This window comes from Mus caroli, unplaced genomic scaffold (assembly GCF_978045245.1).
Source record: "Mus caroli unplaced genomic scaffold, Mus_caroli_1 scaffold_19, whole genome shotgun sequence".
Taxonomy (NCBI): Eukaryota; Metazoa; Chordata; class Mammalia; order Rodentia; family Muridae; genus Mus; species Mus caroli.
In genome coordinates, this window is record NW_028227274.1 from 74,403,803 (window position 1) to 74,426,945 (window position 23,143).

Here is a 23,143-nt window from a genome sequence, read left to right on the forward strand (position 1 = left end):
TAGGTTATACCCATTCAGTGTCACCACACTGGAGATCAAGGTCCCAGCATGGGGACATTTAGCAGCCTCACTCGTGCCATAGCAATGCCTAGAGGGCACGAGACAAGCAAGGGCGTGTGCTGGCACGTGCAGGCTCTAGATAACTCGATCACCTTCTTTTCACACACAGGAAGCTGGAGAGTCAGTGAGAATGTCCCCCAGCCCCCACTAAGCATGATGGGACATAGAATATACAGGAAGCACAGACATCTTTACTGTTAAAGAGGCGAGATTAAACACACCCAAGTATAGATGAGATAGTAAATGGGTAAGAAAGGAAACAGACATCTTAGCTCCCAGAGCTGAGTTAACTAGTGTATGTCATTAGCCATCTCTGTTTGTCCTTAAAGTAGGCCTCTGAGCTGCCCTCCAAACACACCAGATCCATTTTGCCCTGCGTGCGTGTTTCTTAGATCCACGTACACCTTTTAATTCCTCGCCTATCCTTTTGCAGTGTAACAAAAGCATTAGCTGTCTGAAACAACAGAAAGTATTTATAGTCGGGAGTTCAGGAGCAGCTCAGCCATGGAGCTCTGGCTTAGAACTCTGGTAAGGCTGCAATCTAGAGACTGAGGCTTCGGTCATCTACAGCCCTTGTTGGGACAGAAGGACAAGTTGTCGTGAGAGCCCAGACATTTGTAGCTGTCCAGTCGATGTTTGCTGATAGTAGAAAGCCTCAGATTTCTGATGCCATAGATTCTTATACAATCACTGGGCCTGGTAACAGGCTCCTCAACAAAGAGTTCCAAGGGGAAAACGCAGTCTGATAGAAGTGGGAGTTCTCGTATGAGCTAGCCACGGAAGTTCCCCTCCTTCACCTCTCCAAGAACACATGGCTCATTCCAGATATACTGTGGGAGGAACCCACACAAAGCAGGAATATCAGGAGGTAAAAATCACTGGGCACCAGAGAGGCTAGCTGCCCTGAAACAGAATCACCTGGGTTAGAATGTCAGGGAAGAAGGGCAGGTGACTGACTCACACTGAATCTTGCTAAGACGGGGAGGACGAGAGGGGAGTGAGAGGCTGCAGCCTCAGTGGTTCAGAACACTTGTTGCTTTTTCTGCAGAGGACAGAGGTTCAGTTCCCAGCACCCCCATGGTGGCTCACAACCATCAGTAACTCCAGCTCCAGGGAATCTGATGCCCTCTTCCGGCCTCTGTGGGCACTGCATGCATATGGTGCTAATACATCCATGGAGGCAAACATTCATATACATAACAATGTAGATCTTTCTAAAAAGGATAGGTGAGAGATTAAAAGGTATAAGTGAATCTAAGAAACAGGTATGCAGGGCAAAAATGGATCTGGTGTGTTTGGAGGACAGTTCAGAGGCCTACTTTAAAGAAAGACAGAGATAGTGTTGAAGCTAGATTGAGAGCTGAGATAATAAAATGCCTTCAAGAAACTCCTGGGAAACAGTAGAGAAGAGATAGCATCTAGGACAGCAAGTTCAACCTTAGAGCTCAGTAGCCACTCTGTGAAGCAAAGATCATGAATGAGCAGTCATATGCCACAGTGCATGTGTGTGTGTGTGTGTGTGTGTCATATGCCACAGGGAGGTCACTGGAAGGCACTGAGGTGGTCATCATTGCAACATCCTCAGGAGCCAAGCCCTCCTGGGACCCTGAAGATCAGATGATGTTAAAACCACCTCGTGGCTCCTCTGTCATCATTGTCCTTTTTAGCTATGTAATAAATGCATGAACAAAGAAAACCCTCCTGAGCCAGGAATCCGGTGCTAGGGGGACCCAGATCTGCATGGCCAACCTAGTAGCCACAAGGTTGTTGCTTGGGGAGTAGACAGGCTCTGGGCTAATATTCTGTTAGATTGTATCCAGCAGGATATGCTCATGGCCAGAGCTGGGTCTCACCATAGATAACTCCTCTGGTACCTGCAGATATCCAGGTCATTCACTGGAGTTAGCAACAGGAAAACAGACAGACAAAACCAACCAACCAAGACAAAATGAACCAACAGTGATCAAATGCTGCAAAAATAAAACCCAAAGCAAACTTCTAAAGATGACCTGCCAGCTTGTGAAAGGAGAGTCTACATTCCTCAACAATTTTTAATAGTAATGGCTTTAAAACCCAAATACTACTAAAGAACACATGTAAGACCATGGATTTCCCTTTTGTCCCCTTACTGACAGCCCTCCAGGCCCACTCAAACACCACTACCGTCAGAAGGAGCCATGTCTTCACAAGTCATCACCTGCCTGTGAGCTTCTTTCTCTTGCTGAACATGGGAGTGTGGGCCATGGGCTGAACACCATGCTTTGGTGAAAAATCCTAGTGTGTGTGTATGCTTTGTAGCTGGTGAAAAATACAAGTGTGTGTGTCTGTCTGTCTGTATTTGTCTGTGTATATGTCTGTGTGTCTGTGTCTGTGTCTGTCTCTGTCTCTGTGTGTGTATCTGCCTGTCTGTATTTGTCTGTATTTGTGTCTGTCTGCGTGTGTGTGTGTGTGTGTGTGTGTGTGTGTGTGTGTGTGCGTGCGTGTGTCTGTTTGTGCCACAGGTGTACAGGTACCCCAGACCAGAAGAGGCCATCAGATCCTTGGAGCTGGAATGACAGGCAGTTGTAAATGGCCAGACATGATGCTGGGAACAGAATTCCAGGCCCCCTACAACTGCTCATAACTACTGAGCTTGTCTCTACTCCTTTGAGCATTTGCTTCTGCTCTTTGATGCTGAGTGACACTGAGGACTTCCCCCACATTGAAGGGTATTTGTGCTTGTTTTCCTATCTTTCTCTGTGAGTCCATGTTAAAGCACAATTTGGAGTTCTGTCTTTGCAGCACGCTTTATTCTTACATATATGAACCCATGTTGATACATGCTTTCCCACTGTTCTCTCTCTGTTCCCGTACTCTCCTCCCTGGCTGCTCTGTGACAGTCTAGCATCCCTTTTCCTATCAAACATCTTAGCTTAAATGCTTATTTTCCTACATGAACTTTATAAAGTTCATTAAAAAAAAAAGCTTACCTAGCTTCAGTAAAAATCCTTATTAATATCTTTATTAGGATCGTATTGCACCTAAGAAACAATTTAGGGTGAACTGGCTATCCAAGAATAGGATACACCTTTCTATTAATTAAGCAAAACTTTTCAAAGTGCCCCAGTTGCATTTGGAACTTTCTTCCTATGGACCCTGCATGGTTCTTTTGACCTGAGTATTGTTTCTGGTTCTGGTGCCAAGTGACTGGAGATGTCTGATACATTTGTGTGCCTGCCCGCTATCTGCCTGCTGCCTAGGAAAGTACCCAGTCACCTCTGCAAGTATTGGTTTGCCACCTCGGTTCTAACTTTCTGATCTTGCATATTTTTTTTTCTTCAACATTTCTGCTTTGGAGACATCATGGGGAAGCAGCTGCCCTGGGTAAGAGGAAAGAAACTGCGCTAACTCTAGTTCATGGGTGGACTGGATCTGGCAGGTTTCCTTGAGTAGGGTGGGCTGGGGGAAATTCCATGCCTGGGGAATATTTTCGCTGTGATTTATGACTGTCTGAGGATCAAAATTCTCGGAGAAAATGGGTTGGCAGTGGTGGGGAGTAGGGTAGGAGTGCATGCATTGCGGTGGTTTCTCTATGATAGTAGCTCTCCTTGTTACTGGACCTCTGTGGCTACAGGCAAATATCAGCGGAGAGAAGACTGGCATCAGGCATCATTCAGCTGAGCACTATGTCTTGTATCTCCCTGACCGTGACAGAGGAAGCAGAGACCATCCCATGTGACTCATCAGCTTTTGTTTTCCTGATTGCAGGCCCAGCCTATCTGGGTTCCTTATTGCCTCCTATTGGTCTGTCGTGTTTTGCTATGCGTTAGCTTTCCCTGCTGAATGAGCAAGCGTTGGATGTTTTGTAGAGCACCCCACATCTTAGATCAGTCCCTCGGTGGTGATAATGGAACTGCTCAGTGACCTGAGTTGCTTGAGGCAGTTGAGTGTCCAGCTCACAATTCATTGCTCTCTCTTTAGAAAGGGTTCCTAGCACCAAGCAGCCCTCAATGGGCACGGGTAGAAATGACGGCCCAGGAGACACTGGGCCTGAGTATAAATAGGAAGAGGAAATACTTGGACTTCTCAGGGCAATAAAAGTTCCATATAATGATATTACACATAACTGTGCAATTAAGCCTGGAAATTGCAAGCTTCCAGTATGTTCTTTCCCAGCCAAATACTAGGCGGTTCTCGTGGTAGAGGGCATTTACTTAGAAGAAAAATGCAAGTTTGGAGGCAAATCTGAGGTTTCACTTCCTTTGCAAAACACAGGCCGGGTTGGATCTCCTGACCATCCAACTTTGCCACTCACGTGGCCCTTCTCTTCGAATAGAGACAACAATAGCAAGGAGACTGGAGTGTTTTCCAAGCGCTGGGGCGTTACCGAGACATTGCACACCTGTGGCAGGCTGGGGCCATGATTCTGGTCTCCCTCCTCCCACAGCTGTCGCCAGCGAAGGGCCCCTCCCTGACCAGATCCAGCACGAGGTCTGGGGCAAGGGAAGGGCAGGAGAGGTTGTGAGTAATGGGAGTAGCTTCCCCAGGCGGGAAGGCTCTCCTGAGGGTTTGGCTGCCTTTCCCTCCTCCAGCCTGCCTGTTGGCCCATCCCTTCCTCAAATGCAGTATAGTGCCAGCCTCATCCCTCCTATCCAGAACCTTGTGTGACCTCTTGAACAGAGTCCAGATGATTGGAGGGTCCCCTCATCCCCCATCTCACTTTCCAACCCTGACTATGCTAGCATGTTATTTTACAAAGTCTTCTATCCAGGCCTGTATTTTCCTGAGCTCATATGCCTTCTGCTTCTGAGCCTAGCATGCGCTATTCCTGTTTGCATGTGCAGTGCTAGCTCTTCCTCCGTGCCTTGCCTTGTGCATATTTTTTTCCCTTCTAGAATATTCTGCTCCCCTGTCCCAAGCCCTGGCTTCCTGAAGGCTTCATGCCTTTGACGTGGTTCCCTGGTAGAGCCCCTACTGTCTGCCCAAAGCCCCAGCCTGGAGAGGCCACCTTCATGAGAACTGCAGAGCCACACTGCTTGTCCAGACCCAGCTTGTCCTCAGTTCCCTATTTGAATATAGATGGCCGTGGTGACAGGAGCACCTCAAACGGGTTTTGATAAGGATGATCTGAGACACCCCTCTCCCTAAGTAAAATACATGACCAGCAACCAAGCCAGAACACGATACCTCCTGCTCACCAATTGGATTCAGTGTAAGGAGGAGGAGGCTCTAAGTAAAACCCTGCCTCCTATATACTGCACCTGGCACACACCCAGGTCAGTCAGCATGGGATCAGCATGTTGGTGTCCCTGTCTGTGCCTCTGTTCCACACAGCTGGGGTTGTTCACAACAAACTTTTGCCCATTGAAAGAAGCAGCTACCCCCAGCTCTGCAAACACCCTTGACCACTATGAGGAGGGAAGTAGACGCACACTTTCTTACCCTTCCTCTAGGCAGAGGAGGAAGTACAGCTAGTCTTGTTATCACTGGTGGAGCCCCATGGTCAAATGACATGTCACCTTGGCTGTGTACCACACTCATCTAAATGTATCAAATGTGCTCATCCTTACAGCTCTGTGTGACCTGCCAGGAGTTCCTGAAAGTCAAGTCAGAGGAAACTCATATTGAGAGACACCCCACACTACCACCATCACCCCAACATCCAAAGTTGAGCTAGTCATGACTTGGGAATGAAAGGACCCACCATGTAAACAAAATGGCAGGTTATCTGGAGGGTGCCACAGGACCACCAGACCTCACAACCTCCTAGACTAGCAGAGAAAACAGTGGAGCTCTAAGAGACACTTGTCTGGTCCAGGGTCACAGCATTAATCTATCACAGAGCAGATCTGGGATATTTAAGTATGGTCCCTGCCCAAGAGGGATTAGGACCCTCTCCACTGAGGGCACACCTGGACTGTCAGCCTCACCTCCTCATACTCTGACGTCCTCAGCTCTGGCTGTGACATGCTTGACACAGCTGTCCCTTCTGGCCAGTCCCCTGCCTCCACACTGAGAACCTGAAGCAGGGATGGAGATGGTACACAGGAGTGGTGCTCCTAGGACCAGTTATCCATCTGGACAGCTGCATGTGCCTGCCAGAACAGACAGTCAAGTACCCTGGGATGGGTCAGCATCATGCCGCTGATGTGGAACTCTCTGTAGATGCAGGTGATTTGTTTCATTGTCTAGATTTTTGAGATGTAGTAAGGTTTTAAGAGCCTCCCAAGGAGTTTTCTGGCTGGGGTGATCACCTGTAATAAACACGAGTAATGAGTTCTTTATTCTGAATGAAAAGAAATAGACGTGCAACTTGTTCTTCAAAGAAAATGGCTGTCCTCTCCACCCTTCCCCACCTGTAATCAGTCAAGGTTGAAGAAATAACAAAGAAGCCCAGTTTGAAGGGGGGCACACTTGATCTGCAAAGGCAAGGCAGGTGTGGAGTAGATGGGGAGGCAGAACAAGAGGTGGTGATGGTGGGGGTAGGACGAACTGATGGAAGGTTCAGCTAGACACAGTGGATGGAGCCCGGGGCAGGGCTTGTGATCCCCAGCGTTCAGTGAGTTCCGTGAGTGAGAGCTTCCATGAGTGTGCGTCTCCATCTCTGCCTCCATTTCTCTTTTTGAGGCAGGATTGCACGCTGGCTTGAACTCACAGTGCAAACCGGCTGGAACCGGAGATGCTTTTGCCTCTACCTCCCAAGTGCAAGGATTGCAGGAACGTACACATCTTACCGTGTACTCTGTCCAAGTCCTCTGTCTAAAGAGGCCCTAGGAAAATCCACAAGAAGTGTGGATGTGAGGCAGTGCTCTTGTATGAGTCTCAACAGTCCTTAATTTTGGGGTTAGCAGAGCATGAAATGAGTACTGGGTGCCTATCACAGGAGACAAACCCAAGGCCTTCATGCAAAACCTGCCTATGTATGGGAGGAAAACCAAGCAGTACCTGATTCCTGGGTCTTGCCTCTACTATAGCTCTGGCATGGCAAGGGAGAAAGGGGGCGCACAGTATCCAATGGGAAGGGCATCTAAGGAAGTGTGATGGCTCTGAAGCCCAGGGGGCTGCACAGGCCCGGCTGAGCTGCAGGCTGCAGGCTGTGGCTCTAGGCATGTCCTGGCAAGATGGCAGAGCAGGTGTGGCTGGCTTCACCCAGTGTGGGCACTCTGCCCAGGGTGCTTGCAACAGGTGGGGCACAGAATAGAAGCTGAAGTAGCTCTGCCCAGCCTCCCAGCCTACATGTCTGGCCCCAGCCTCTGGGGCATCCGAGGCTTAGGGGCATCCTGGGGCTCAGGGGTGTAGCCATTCTGCTTGGGGAATCTTCCAAAGCCAGGCTGAGGCACACCCAGAACAAATGGCCTGAGCCAGGACTCCTCACCCTCCTTCCCTGCTAGCCCACCACCTACTTCTGTGCCTGAAAACTATGGAGAGTAAAGGCCTACTCAAAGGGCACAGCCACTGTCCAACTCCTGGGTCTCCAAAGAAACCTACATTGCACCTGCCCCTGCATAGCACCCATCTGCCCCCACCCCCACCCCCACAACAACCACTAATCCCACCAGGTGGCTGTCATGCTCCAAGGCTGGGCATGGAGGAGCTAGGAGCTGGAGACAGGCAGGGTGGGGGTAGAGGAAACCTGCTAGCTGGGCCGCCTGCCCAGGGGATTGGCAGAGGGCAACACCGTGCTGAGGCTCAGGTTTGCTGAGCTAAGCAGCACTCGGGGAGGCACTCGCATTGCCCAGCAGAGTAGCAGAACTGTCTCCCAAGTCACACTACCACGGCAGCCGCCGCCACCGCCGCCGCAGACAAGGAAACGGTGGCCCTCCACAGTTTTCTAGCTGTGTGATTCTCAAATCCCAGCAAATGAGCCTCACAATGCCCGTAGAAAATGTGACCAGAATGAATTTAAAAACAAAGGTCTCGAGAGTGGCAGACAAGGCTGTGTTCAAATGTCTGGGGTCCCACGGCAGAATGCTGGGGTTGTCCCACGTCTATTGCTGATATCGCTTTGTTTCTCTGGGCCAATCTCTTTAAAGTCGATTTACTAGTTGGTTTTAATATAGTGGTTTTGTTCTTTGAGAATTTCATACATCCATGACAATACATATTTATCATATTTTCTCCATTCCTTCTCTTAACTCTTCTCGGATCACTTTCTAGCTCCCATCCCCTCCCGTCTTTTTTTTTTTTTTTTTTAAATAACCCACCAAGTCTAACTTATCACAGGGCTCTGAGCCTCCTATCCCCACTGTTGAAACTCATGGGTGTGGAGCGATCCATTGGAGAATGGTCAACCTACTAGGAGCCACCCTTAAAGAAAACTGACTCTCGCCGGGCGTGGTGGCGCATGCCTTTAATCCCAGCACTCGGGAGGCAGAGGCAGGCGGATTTCTGAGTTCGAGGTCAGCCTAGTCTACAAAGTGAGTTCCAGGAAAGCCAGGGCTATACAGAGAAACCCTGTCTCGAAAAACCAAAAAAAAAAAAAAAAAAGAGAAAACCGACTCTCCTCCCCTACCGGAGCCATTTCTTGCCAATAGCCTCCTAAGAGAGGGGTGGGGAGCTCTTGAGGCTTAGCCCACACCATGCCAAGCTGATTTCTGCATGTAGCATCTACCCAGTCATGGCTTGGCGGTGTCCTTAGAATGACACAGACATAGAAAACACAGAGTCTGCCCTACACCAAGTTATCCTAGGAGCAACAGGTCTTGTAAAGAACATAGTGTGCCTGCTGCCCTAGACCAGCCTGTTCCCTTACATCTTCTATATTCTCAATTCCCTGTTTCTAAGATTAGTGAATCAAGGACAGCCACATGTGCAATGTGCCCAGCAAGGGAATGCCAGCAAGGGTCCCCTGTTAGCCAGGCAGTCCACCACAAGTCAAGGGCATTGCAGTCTAACAGGGGCTAGGCAGCCTTAGGCATTAACACACAGCTGGCTCCCCCATGGGCCTCATATTCCTGATCTGCAAAATGGACATGCTTTTCCAAGCCCTGCCTGCTTCGTTGGATTAGGAGTCCCTGAGACGAGAAAGAGGTGATGGGGCCTGGTGCATGCCAGGGATGATCAGAGAGACTGTTCTCAGAAGGTCTTGTAAGAAGGTGCCTTAAGAACAGAGGCCTTCACAAAGAAAGCTATGAGGGTAGATTGACTCCTGGACCAATCTCATCTACCCAAGACTCCTGTTTAGAGAAGTTGTTCTTTCTGGATTCCACTCTGCTCACACTTGCCAACAGTGTTCCAGAAAGCAGGCATACCTCCCTGGGTCCTCACAACCATTGGATGAGATACAGCCCCTGTGTGTAGGAGGAAAGCTCTCCAGGAGAAGTCCCAGAGACTGCCATGAGTCCTGAGCAGATGAACTCCTTCTATTGGGTGCCTCTAAGGACAAGCTGTCTGAGGACCCGCAGGATCCAGGTTAAACACATTTTTGGAAGGGAATTCTAGAAATCCAAAACCTTCCAGATTCAAATGGGGTAGGTTATTGTGGGGTTCCATAAATCCCCCTCTATTCCCCACTTCTCAGATAAGGCCTTGCTCCTAGAAAGACCTCTGGTTGAGCACCCACAGGGCCTCATGCCTCTCTGTCCACACCTCTCCTTTCACAGGGCTCGGAGCCTCCTACCCCCTTAGCTATCTACAAGTGTGGGTCTCAGTCATGTGATACACATCCCTCTTGGTAGACTCAAATCAAACCCTTGAGTAAGAGACTGTCATCCTTCAGAGAGAAAAGTTCCGATTTCTCTGTCCCCAGACTAGATGTGGTAGGCTTCTGCATGGCAGAGGGCAAAGGCTTGCAACACAACTGGGCTCAGATCGTGCAGACACTTGCCATCTGTGTGGCCTTGGGCTCATCTCTCAGCCTCTGCTTGGCTGCTCCTTTATCTGAGCATTGTGAACGATACTAAGAACACATGCCTTTGACAGTTGTGCAGCTGAGAGAGGATTAGCGTTGCAATGGATGACTCAGGTGTGACAGACACTTGGTAAGTGATGGCAGTGGTTAGTGTGGCTGTCAGTGATGGCTACTGGAGATGGGTGAATGCCTTTGACAGAAGCAGTTTTCTCTGAGAGAGTAAAGACTCATTTGATAGTTGAGTATCTACTACTTGGGCCCATCTGGATTCTAGAAACTTCCATTGCAGCAGGGAACAAGGACTTGCTAAGTTAGGCCTGGCGTGCTTTAGAATGGTAATCATGCCTAATTACCTTTTTCCCCCATACCTGAGCTCTTCTCCCACTCTCTCCTGCATCCTTTCTTCCTAATCCACTGTGCTATATCCTTCCCTCTAGAAGCTTACGGTTCTTATCAAGCCTCTGCTTGCGGCTGTGCATCTGCATGTACGTGTGTTTGTCTTCCCTCTGGGTTATTCTTGGCTTTGATCATCACCCTGGCTTGGGTGAAGAAAATGTGGTTTGGGGTGGAGGGGTGCAAAGCTTGGGTGAGAAGGTGGGGGAGGGGCATGGCTTCCCCTCTGGGATGCTGCTTTCTGCTAGCTCACCAAGGCATGGGAAGGAACTTCAGGGTCGCTGGATGAAGCTCCCAGAACATAGGTGTTTCTTCCCAAAGAGACAATGAAACCACCACAGGAGGGAGGGCCCCTGAGCACAGTGCCCCCCTCCCAGCTTGCACCCTGAGGTTAGTCTTCTGTCTAGAGAAAATACCCCTGAGCTACCATGAGTCCAGCCCTTCCTCCAGGAGTAGAACAAGACCCTGAACCAAAACGCAGTAAGAAGTAGCCAGTGGAACAAGAGGTGTCAAGGCCACCAGCTTGTCAAACCCTCCCCAAGCTTTTCCTGGTCATGTCTGTCACCAGATCTCTCGCAGTCATCCAATGACACATGAGAGGTGGAGAGACAGGCCTCTAAAGCCATGTAACCACAGCCATATCTTCATGATTCTAGATCCCAAAGGAGACATTGCTCTACAAGCTCAGCAGCCTGGGAATCACTCCGTGTCCCAGCTGAGGGCTTAGATCTACTCAACACACAGTGAGACAAAATGCCACACCCAGTCACGGGCTCTGGCTCGTGAAGAAGAAGAAGGCAGAGGAGGGAGTTCTCCCTGAGAACGGATGAATTTGTATGGCCAAACAATAGTCTTCAAGTAGATAAGGCAAGATTTAATAAGACTGTGTGAGAAAGTGATAAACCTCCAGTTACTGTGGGTGATGTTTATATGTATTTTATCAAATATTTACCTATTTATTACACACAATAATAATATGAATATAGAACATTTTATGTAATGTATGAAATGTAGCAGTGGTAGAGTACTTGTCCAGCATGTCCCAGATGCTGGTTCAACTCAACACTGAAACAGAACAAAACAAAACGAAACAGTAAAAATTGAACAATTAATGCCTAAACCTAGACAGTATAAGTATTTTCAAGACTGTGTTCTGGGATACCCTAGAACCTGAGATGCATTTCCAACCATTGTTAAGTTTAATAGTGTAAGTCCTCAGTAAACAAAACTGTGGCTCTCTGTGAACACTCATTCTCCAGCATTCCACCAACCTTGGCATTCACTTAGAGGGCAAGGCTGTTCCTCCCTGAGGCTCAGGACCCAGTTACTCACAGGGTGGCTTTGTGGGAATTAGAGCAAGTTGTTGGTTCTCCAATAAATTCACTCTCATGTGGACTTCTTGACACGCACACATAGAATTGCCATCTATCAGAAAACGTCAGAATAAAAGTCCCAGACCTATAGCATCTATAAACCAAACAGTGGTTTGTCAGAGTCAGTTGTCTGCCTCATGTAACAAACTCTGAAATGGAGTGGCTAAGGTGAGAGCGAGCACTTATTGTTTTGCATCTTCTATAGATCAAAGCTTCAGTAGTAGCTCTGGTTCTGTCTCTCAGGCAACTGTGTGTAGTCAAAATGTCACCTGGGCTGCCATGATAGATGGTCTGATGGGGGACTGGAAGGGTCACTCAAGTTGGGTCACTTGCACAGCTGTCAAGTGGCATGGTTGTTGTTGGGAAGCCTCAGTCCCTTGCCATATGACCCTTTTCACAATGCTGCTTGGGCATCCTCCCAACATGGCCTCCTTCTGACCCAAGAAAGCAAGGCTGAAACAACAACGTCTTTCATGACCTCCTTTGGAGGTCAGTTGTCAGCCCAAACCTTCTCAGATCCCCTTGAACACTATATTACAGTGAAAAACCTACACAAGAGTAATTTCAGCACTAATAAGGACAGTCCTTACTAGAGTCTTACTACATATGTGCCAGCTGAGTGCTGAGCTTTTAATGGCTCCGTGTGCCCTGTTCCAGCTTAGGAGCTAGCAGGGATGCCCAGCGAGACTTTCACACATGACAGTACAGAGGCAGCTAAGCTAAAGGGCAGCATCAGCAAAGTGCTGAAGATCAAAGACTAGAGAGGGACTCGGTGCCTGATTTGAGGGGTGGAGATGGGTTGTGTGAGTGGGACATCGGAGTGCATAGGATCTACCTGGGACATGTATGCTGTCCAGTGTTCTGCCAGGAACAAATTGTGAGCAAATGCTTGGGGTATGAAAGCGGAGCCGGGCTTGGAGAATGGAGCTGCAGCAAGCTCTTTGGAGCACAGTGGAGGGGAGTGTGGATCACAACATGCCCTTCTAGGTGTGCGCAAGCCCACAGCTGTGTTCAGAAGGTGGGCTGGGCTGAGGTTGTGGCTCAATTGGTAGTTTACCTAGCATGCATACCGTTCCCCATAAAACTGGGCATAGTAGAACATGCCTGGAATAACAGTACTTAGGAGGTGGAAGCTGGAGAATTCAAGGCCAGTATGGATATCAGGAGACTCTATTAAAAAAAAAAAAAAGGCTTGGAAATCCTGATGAAGTCCCATATCCCGTCCCTCCCCTCTGTTCTCTTTCACTGGCAGAACATTGCCAAAACAGCCTGGAAGGGGCTACTGAGAAGAGGCAGGAAGCTGCCTGGAGAGCTAGCAGGGGTCTCTCCAGGAATGAGGGAGAAGCTCCTTCCCAAAACTGTGAGAAAGGTTGAGGTGGTCCACTGTTCCTGAACCTGCTCCAGCCTGCCTAGCCTCCATAGAAAGCAGGACAACTCACCTGTGCCTCCCTGGGGAGTTCCCTCCCCTTCAAGTATCCCTAAGACTCTGAATGTGACAGGGAAGGTCCTGCCCATGCCTGGTTACCTTTATGAGGCAGGAACGTGTGGTCAAGCAGACCCAGGGAGCCAAGCCGCAGGTGCGGATCTCAGCACCTCTCTCTCCCATTGGTGTGATTACCCCACATGCTCAGTGCGTCTCACTGAAGACACAGAAGTTACAGTGACAATCAGAGGAGAGCCAGGGCCTGAGCAAAGATGGTGGGCCTGAGTCCTCATCTGAGAAACCTGTTGTTAAGCTAGGTGGTCCTGCCTTGTCCTCCCAGTCTTCTTGGGGTCCTGACCATCTGAGGCAGAGAGCTGGAGCCCTGAGACAGGTGTCCTCAGTTCCCCTTGCCCATGCACAGAAGTCAGGCTGAACCTACCTCCACACATTCAAAATTACACACAGTTTGAGGACTTGAGGTCTCCATTCTGACCCAGGCTTCAGAGGGCAGCCTGGCAGGCTCCATTCAAACCACCTACAAATGTACCCTCCTGTAGCTGGACAGCCTTGAAAGACACACCTGGTATTCAGCCACTGACTCGGGGTTTCTATTCCTGCACAAAACATCATGACCAAGAAGCAAGCTGGGGAGGAAAGGGTTTATTCAGCTTACACTTCCACATAAGTCCTGTCCTGACTTTCTTTGTTCATCACCAAAGAAAGTCAGGACAGGAACTCACACAAGGCAGGAACTTGGAGGTAGGAGTTGATGTAGAGGCCATGGAGGGATGTTACTTACTGGATTGCTTCCCCTGGCTTGCTCAGCTTGCTTTCTTATAGAATCCAAGATTACCAGTGCACGGATGGCACCACCCACAAGGGGACCTCCCACCCTTGATCACTAATTGAGAAAATGCCTTACAGCTGGATCTAATGGAGGCATTTCCTCAAGGGAGGCTCCTTTCTCTGTGATAGCTCCAGCTTGTGTGGAGTTGACACACAAAACCAGTCAGTATAAGCCACAGAGACTGTCCTAAGCTATTTTGTATCATTTGCTTCTTTTAAGTAAGACTTTCTCTTTTGAGATAGTTTCACACTGGCTTATAGCAGAAAACACAGAAGAATCGCCGGTACCCTCCACCTGGCTCCCTCCCTTTCATGCTACATTTTCCAAATGACAGCACAGTATCATATCCAAGATACCCATACTGCTATGAATGAGACACAGAACACATCAGCACACAAGGCCCACACCCACCTGTGCCCCCTCCCCTCCCTCAAGTACTCCCCTGCTTGCTTCTGAGAACCCTCATGCATGCTCTGCCTCTAGGAAGTGGCAGTTTCAAGGGTGCTGCACGGGAAGCAGGTGTCTGGGGACTGGCTCTGTTCTCTCATTCGGACTCCCTGGAGCTCCATCCAAGCTGCTGAGTGGATCAGGGTATCACAGTATTCCCTTTCATTGGTGAGCGGGACTCCAACAAACAGAGTCTATAGCACGCTCAGCCAGCCACCTAATGAAGAGTCTTGCAGGTTTCGGTTCAGGGCTATTAGCTCTTGTGCAGACTAACTGTCTCAGAGGTGGATTTGCCACTGCTGGCTCGGGTGGTCGTTGGGTAGCTAGCTGTTTAAAAATGCTTGTGGTGCTTTTCAGAGAGGTCCGACCATTCTGCCTCCCCTCGCAACATGTGAGTAATTCATTTTCTCCTCAGCCTTATCTGCTCTTGGAGTGGCCATTACTTTTCAACTTAGCCTTGAGTTTTATCCCTGAAACCACATAAAGGTAGAGAGGGAGACAACTTAGTTATCCTCTGACCTCCACATAAACCATGTGGCCTATGCACACAAACCAAATAATAATAATAACAATAATAATTATAATAAATTTTAAGATTTAAAGATGCATTTATTATGCCTGAACTTCTGCCAAAGCCTACCTTGGAAGTGCTCAGAGCTTCTACATTAGCCAACAGCTAAGCAAAATCATCGAATACAAACCAAGTTAATAATAAAAATATGAAACATTTTATAGTTTGTTGACTTGCTGTACTGAAAGGATTAAGGAATGACCAAATGAGCACCCTTCATACTACCATGAAGTCAAAAGCCCAATGCCAAATCACTGTAAGTCAGAGACCATCCATGACATCACGAAGCCTCAGACTCGGTCTCTTTCGGGGTTTGAAGAGCTGTGAGATTAACCAGCCAGACCTGAGAAAGTAACCCACAGAGTACTCACATCTATACCGACTTCAAGTATCTGATTACAAGAGATACAGGCTTGTGTGTACATACGTAGAATGCTAGGGATTTTTAAGGTTAGGAATTGCTGACCTGCAAATGAAAGACACTCTGTCAGACACAGTGAAGCCAGAAGTCAGAAGCAAGGTCAGGAGATAAACTGTATGCCCCCGTGCCTCTGATCACTCACTGGAAATGGGTCACAAAGTTGAGTTGTGACTTCCTGGTAGCTTGTGCAAAGTGTGCGATGGCTCACAAATCCGTAGGTGCTGTAATATGGACCACCCCCTCCTGAGAGTCCGTATTAACAAAGCAGAATTCTCTGAGTCAGGAGGTCTAGGTGGCTTTTCCTAAGCAGCTGATGCTAACTCCAAGAGTCTTTTTCTCCCCTTCCCTTCCCTTCTCCCTCTTGCTCTGACCCTGTTCACTACAGCCCTTTTCACTCTGGCCCATAGATTTTTTTTATTAGTTTCCTCATTATGGTTGGTTGGGAGCCACCATGTGGTTGCTGGGATCTGAACTCATGACCTCCAGAAGAGCAGTTGGTGCTCTTAACTGCTGACCCATCTCACCAGCCCAACTCCAAGAGTCTTAAGGCTCAGAGAAAAAACCCCAGCTTGAGCCGGGTTGTGACCTACAGGTAAGGCTTGATCTAGGAGCTAAGTCCCCAGCCCGCTGTGCTCATTTGGTCTCCCTCTCTGTGTGTCCCTGCAGGGCTCTGGCTGAGAACATGGCCAATGACATTGATGAGCTGATCGGCATCCCTTTCCCTAACCACAGCAGCGAGGTGCTGTGTAGCCTCAACGAGCAGCGGCACGCGGGGCTGCTGTGTGACGTGCTGCTGGTGGTCCAGGAGCAAGAGTACCGAACACACCGCTCGGTGCTGGCGGCCTGCAGCAAATACTTCAAGAAGCTCTTCACAGCCGGGAGCCTGGCCAGCCAGCCCTACGTCTATGAGATCGACTTTGTCCAGCCCGAAGCTCTGGCCGCCATCCTGGAGTTTGCCTACACCTCCACGCTCACCATCACCGCCTCCAACGTCAAGCACATCCTCAATGCGGCCAGGATGCTGGAGATCCAGTGCATCGTGAATGTGTGCCTGGAGATCATGGAGCCCGGAGGCAGCGTCGGTGAGGAGGATGACAAGGAGGAGGAGGACGAGGAGGATGATGATGAAGATGAAGATGATGAAGAGGAGGAGGAAGAGGAGGAGGAGGAGGAGGAGGATGACACAGAGGACTTTGCCGACCAGGAAAACTTGCCTGACCCCCAGGACATCACCTGTCCCCAAAGCCCCTCCAAGACAGACCATCTCACAGAGAAGGACTATTCGGACACACCCAGGGACTTCCCAGACTCCTTCCAGCCCGGAAGCCCTGGCCATCTGGGAGTGATCCGGGACTTCTCCATTGAATCTCTGCTGAGGGAGAACTTGTACCCCAAAGCCAACATCCCCGACAGAAGACCCTCCTTATCTCCGTTTGCCCCGGAATTCTTCCCACACCTCTGGCCAGGTGACTTTGCTGCCTTTGCACAGCTGCCTGAGCAGCCTGTGGACAGTGGGCCACTGGATCTAGTCATCAAGAACCGCAAAATCAAGGAGGAGGAGAAAGAGGAGCTGGCCCCGCCCCCACCCCCTTCTTTCTCTAGCGACTTCTTCAAGGACATGTTTCCTGACCTGCCCGGTGGGCCGCTGGGCCCCATCAAGGCAGAGAATGACTATGGTGCCTATCTCAACTTCCTGAGTGCCACCCACCTAGGGAGCCTCTTCCCACCCTGGCCACTGGTGGAGGAGCGCAAGCTGAAGCCCAAGGCCTCTCAGCAATGCCCCATCTGCCACAAGGTCATCATGGGGGCCGGGAAGTTGCCCCGGCACATGAGGACCCATACCGGGGAGAAGCCGTACATGTGCAGCATCTGCGAGGTCCGCTTCACCAGGTGCGCAGCTGCAGGGAAAAGATGGCGAGGGAGGGGCCGGGGCCAGAGGCTGTGGGACAAAAGCGGATAGGATGATAGCCAGAGGAGTATTGGAGGGCAAGGGATGGAGAGAGATCACACATCGCGCTCCTTGCTTGGAGCTAAGCGTTACTTGGTGCAATGATTTCAAACCCCCTTTCAGAAACTAAGCTGTTCTCAATACAATAGTAGGGTGAACCAAACATAGAAACAGGTCAGAGCAGGCCTGGGCTGGGGAGAGAACCAAGGCGCCAGACAAGTCCCGTGGAGGTAGGCCCTGTTTGTGCTTGGTGCCAGTGTTTCCTGGACACCGCTCATCCCCAGCTGGCTGCTCCTGTGAGCAGCTGGACAATCCCAGAGATGGGACTGGGATCCCAGTCCTTCTGTGACAGGGAAGTTTAGGAATAGGAAGTTTCAGAGGTCCCTGTAGGTCCTTTCCTTCCTCCTGACAGGATGGGCCTCTTACCACATCTACTCCTGACCTCTCCACATTGCCAGAAGGGTAACTTGAGATCTGAAGTCAGTGCATCAGAGGAGACATCCTCCCATCCAACAAATATGTGCTGAGGACCTACCTTTGTGCCATGACTTTTATAATCAAAGCCAACGGGGTGGGAGGATATAGGGGTCACAACCATCTCTGCTGGGCACTTGCAAAGACTTTGTTTGTTTGTTTGTTTGTTTGTTTGTTTGTGTTGTTCTTGTTATCCCGGGGGTTGGTTGTTTGTGTTGTTGTTGTTGTTGTTGTTGTTGTTCTGGGGGGTTGTTTGTTTTGTTTTAAGGTGGGTCTTCTCAGCTAGGTTTCCCAATGGAAGTTCGGATGAGCAGCCTCACACAGTTTCAGTGTGTCTGATGTGGACCAAGCCTGCCTTGCAGTCATGGCTTCCTGAACGGGGTCCTTTTCCACTGCCATGGTGGACTTCGAAGAACTTGCCTTAACAGACCAATTCATTCTGATAGCGCTTCTTAGAATTTTACTGCTTTGATTCTTGACTGTAAGCATAATTTTCCGGCCTTCATCGACGGATTCAGCTTTTGAATCATGTACCATGTCCACTTGGTGGCCGTGCCTGGTCCAGACCATCAGGTAGACCCATTTCGACCAGCGTGACGAGGGCTGCTGTCAGTGAGCTGAGGAAAACCCTGTTTGTAGTAGCTGAGAAGAGGCTTCAGAACCCAGTCAGGGGACTGGGACAGGAGCATTGCTGAAATGGCTCAGCAGGATGACATTGGGGGTTTCCAAGCTACTTCTGGGATGGGAACCACAAACAGAATACAGCCTGGATACTTCCAGAGGGCCTGGAGGGATGATGTAACCCGGGTTGTGTGCCCTCCCACTTGGCAGATAGCTAGAGCAGCCCGGAGATGTTGGCTCGGGGTGGTATACCCCGTTATCTCACACAGTAGCTGCACCCCAAATTTCCAGATTCACCTTCCCCTGAGTGTCCCTGATAGCATCCCAACAAACAACATAACTATTGGGTTACGCGGTCAGTCCCGACTCCAGTCCTCTCTTCTCCTCAATTCAGTTGGTTCTACAGAGCCAGCTGGCCTGCTAATGCCTGGGCAAGGCTTAGCTAAAGCCGGGAGTAACAGGGGGGGTGAGCCAGAGTCCAAAGGAAAGCTAAGCTTCATTCATCTTCAGCAGGCTCTTTGCTCTGGCCTGAGAGGCCAGCCCTAAGGGGAAGATGTTAATGACAGACCAAATGTGGAGTGTAGCTGCTGATACCCCAGCCTAGCCATGTCCTTCTGCCGTAACTCCTTGTGCCTGTCCTCGGACAGAATGACCAAGGCAACAACCTTCCAGTTGTCATGTTTCTCTCCAAACTGGAGGTTTTTAATGAAATGCAAACCAGGAAGAGTCTCCTCTAGTCTTTTCCTTCTTCCGGAATCATCCGCCCATTCCCCATCCTGCCAGGCATGCTTCTAGTTTCTCCTTGAAATCTCCTCCAGGCAGGACCCACATCCATTTGCTTTCTGTTGTGGTTGTAGCAGATCTCCATGCGTTCCTACCCTTTGAAGGAATAAACAGACCCGCTGTAGTTCAGGATTAGCAGGCCCTCGCTGGAGCTGGGGAATCTGCACAGTTGGCAGATGCCTGGGGCGATGGTGGTCTAAGAAGTTCTTGGAGCTTGTGCCTGGAGATGCTCTGTGTGGTAGACATGGCAGGTGTGGACTTCCCAATGCCACACAGAAACGCATGTGAGGATGCTGGGTGCGGTGTTTACAGCCCAGACTGAGGGAGGCTCCACAAGCTACTGGCTCCCTTCGCCTCCAGCTTGTTCTCCATGCCTTCTGCCCACAGGCCACACGATAAGTGGAAGAGACGTGAAGGGGCATGGAAGGGAACCCACACTGAGCTACTAGAAGCCTAAGCCCCCTTCTCCCTTCCTTCCTGCTCCTCCCTCTGTTCTCCCCAAGCCAGCCTTCTGAGTATTCAGTGCAGCCTATAGGCTCTGCCTTTCCTCAGCAAAATCTTAAACTTGTGCGGTCCCTGCAGATAGACTGTTACTTCTCCAGACACTAGAGCACTCTCCAGGGGAGATCCCTGGGTCCGGAAAACGATGGTGTTTTGTATAGAAGAATGAAATTCCACAGCGTTTCCTCCCCACAAATTGCTGAAGACAACTTTGTATGGCCTCTGTGTATACAGTCCCCCTATCCCTGCAGGTCAGCTCAGCCCCAGAGAGTTGCTGGCTGTCAGGCTCCACCCTACCTGCCCCAGGGTCACTCCTCCTCTCTTTCTTCCTCCTCCTCCTCCTTTGCAAGATGACTGCCATCTGGGCTCTAGGCCTCCCTCAGCAACTGCATTCCTGCCCCCATCTCACCACCCCCACTTCTCCTGGTTTCCACCCCCCCTGACCCTTTGAGCAGACAGGCTTCAGAAGCTGCTCTCCAAGGTGGGGGTGGGGGGAGCTGAGGGGGCGGAGGAGATGCTGCTGGAATCCAGACTCCGTTCAGGGACTTTTTCTCACTGTGCACTGATAGGCTTTCCTTCACATTCTTCAGAGCCACTGGTCCTTAGCTTACTGCCCTCCCCCAGGGCTACCCTAAAAGAATCCTCTCCTATCCAGCCTAAAGCTGTCCACCTGAAGCCCCAGCCTTGACCTGCCAGGTTGAGGTTTTTCTGTGATCCTCTCTGAAGCAAGTTCCCTTACACCCTTTCAGGAGTATATATATGTGCTTTGGGGCTTAGCTCCTCAGCCACCATAGTCTACTGCTCCCCCTCCTCCCCATGTGGAGGCTCTTCAGCAGGGTGGCTGCCTCCAGACTCCCTTTGAGCTAAGGTGCTGAAAGCCAAAAAAAAAAAAAAAAAAAAAAAAAAAAAAAAAAAAGGCTGAAAGGTTCTGGACTCAGTCCTTTCTCTCTACAGCTAAGCTCCAGGGCTAACAGGGCCTTGTCTCCCTCCTCAGTGCTGGGCAGAACTTAGGCCTCTGGTCTACCTCAGTCTTCCCATGGATGTTAGAAGCCCTTCTTCCATGATAATGGGCTCTGAGTTGTGTTGTCTAGATGCCACACTTCATGGGGACATCATTCCTCTTGACACATATAGCGCTGCCCAGATAGAATTCTCCAAGCAGAATCCCTGCCACCCCCATTCCTATCTGCTACTTTGGAGACCTGTGGGTCTCCAAGAGGAAGGACTTCTCACACCCTGCTATTTCCTAGTCCTCCTTATGAGCTCTCAGTTTCAGGTGGTCCTACCCTCAGCTATCAGAGTCAAAGGGAAGGACTTCAAAGGCTCTAGAGAGGAGACACCTCAGATGAGCTCAGAACTAGAGGGAAGGTGGGAAGAGGCTCCGCTGGCTTTGGGGATGTCACACAACTTCACCCTGCAGCTGATCTCTGAGCACTTAGCTTCCCCAGTGACAACCATTGCTACCAGAAGGACCTGAGTCCCCTCCTTCCCCTTCTATTGAATACTTGGTCACAGGCCATGAGGCCCTGCCCTATGCCTCTCCCTGCCTTTTGGCTAGGAGCTCCCAGAGAGCAGGGCTAAATGGTTTTCCTCCGGCTGCCCTATACGCCTTCTCATTCAGATGGCTCAACATAGCAGACAGCAAGAAGGCAGGCAAGGTGAGAAGCTGGTTTCCCTGAGACAGCACTGGCTTCCCAAGAGCGATGACACCACCATTTTCTGCAGATTCCCTCATAAACAGCCTCAACTTTGTCTAGCAGTGGTGTAGGCTGGATGCTAAACCCCTCTCCCAGGCACTAATAAGGTCTGCCCTGGCTTTCTTCCCTTTCTTTCTAGTGACCCCTGCCCAATAGCTCTGAGAACCTCGATAAGCACATGAGATGTCATCGGCTTTGGTGGCAGGAAGAACCATATAAGACCATCAAGCCACAGGAAGTCTGGTGGACAGTAGTGGCAGACTTCAGACTGACTGGGGACCTCCCAGAGGCTGGGGCTCAGGCCCTGGCCTTGCCTTTCACTACAACAAGCTCATAAGACCCCAGTCACCCTTTCTTACCATGAGCCTCCCTCTGGGCTGGAAGGAGATGGTGCTCTAACTAGGCTGGCTCTCCAATGCAGGAAAATAGAAGGAGATATGAGGCGGGTATAGCAGAGCCAGCGAGGGAGGGAGGGGACGTACTACTCATCTTGGTGACAAAGCAGCACAGCGGGGGAAAGGCACTTGCCACCAAAGCCAAGTCTGAAAAATTGAGTTTAAACCCCAGAGTCCATGTGGTGGAAGACAAGAACTGACTCCCCAAAGGTTGTCCTCTGGCCCCCACGTGCACACTATAGCACAGGAATGATCATCCAGGCATACATGAATGTGTGTGCATACATATGTACACACATACACACACATATACACAATGTAAAATATTTTTTTAAAAAATGTGTTCACACAGACTGAGTAGTTCTCAACTGACATTGTTTGTCACCAGTCATCAAAGCAAGGACCACCGGGCTCCCCAGCTGGCTGTGGGATGTGGCATTTTGAAAAGAGCATCAGGTGGTTATCAAGAGGCCTAGGGTTGGACCAATGTCTGCCTTTGTCCAGCTGTGTGCCTTTACGCAGCCACCTGCCACCTCCAGGCCTCTGTTCTCAGGGTGTCACTTGAGGTCACCAAGCGTTGCTTCCAGTTCCCAGAGTCCATTCAGATAGGTGCGGTGAGGGAGCTAGGAGCTGCGTGTCTCTGCCTTCAGTGCCTGGAAGGATTGGTGTTTAGTGGGTTCCAGAGAGATCAGGAAGGATATTCAGACCATTGTGAGCATTGTGATGACTGGCATGCAGGCTGTCCCTTACTGTGTGACCCTCCTCTCACCCACCAGGATCTCTCTGTCCTTGCATGTGCATTTACTGCCTCCTGTGTCCCATAGCTCCTACCGTTATGGGACAGTTCTGTGTGTACACACAGAGGCCCTTGTCTGGAAACAGCACACCCATGCCACCTTTAAACAGATGTCCTCCCTTGCCAGCCTAGCATGCAGCGAGGGCCTAGCATAAAAATGAGGGCCTTGTTCCCTGACTGTGGGAGATATGCATATAGGTATGGGGTCACCAGCCCAGAAGAGCTGCTGACTCTTGTTTTCTGGTTTGGGGCTTGGGGTTAGATTTGTTTTTTTTTTTCCCCCAGTGCTGAGAATTGAACTCAGGACCTTAGACATGCTAAGCCTCGATTTCTGCTGTCCCTCGGGTGACCTGCCTTGAAGAGGAATGTTCAGGTCCCAAGTGTCTCAGGTCTTGCTTGCTCAGGAGCAAGCCACCAGACAGGTGCTCCCTGTGTCCCCTTCATGAAACAGTCACCTAGGCTGCAGATGCCACTGGGCATAGCTGCTGGGGGCTGGGAAGACACCACGGGTAACTGTGCAGGCAAAGGTGGTTGGAGATTGTAAAAACGAGGAAAGTCTGTGAC

The 23,143-nt window shown here is 50.1% G+C and overlaps 1 protein-coding gene across 3 annotated transcripts in view; it reads left to right on the forward strand.

Annotated features, from left to right (window-relative positions):
• Zbtb7c (zinc finger and BTB domain containing 7C) overlaps positions 1-23,143 on the forward strand; it is a 328,048-nt gene that overhangs the window by 300,699 nt on the left and 4,206 nt on the right. For all 3 annotated transcript variants that reach the window (XM_085833529.1, XM_085833530.1, XM_021151066.3), the window contains one exon: positions 16,031-17,254. In XM_085833529.1, the coding sequence (XP_085689655.1) occupies positions 16,047-17,254 (1,208 nt within the window). In that variant the 5' untranslated portion in view covers positions 16,031-16,046. The remainder of the gene's footprint in view (positions 1-16,030; positions 17,255-23,143) is intronic.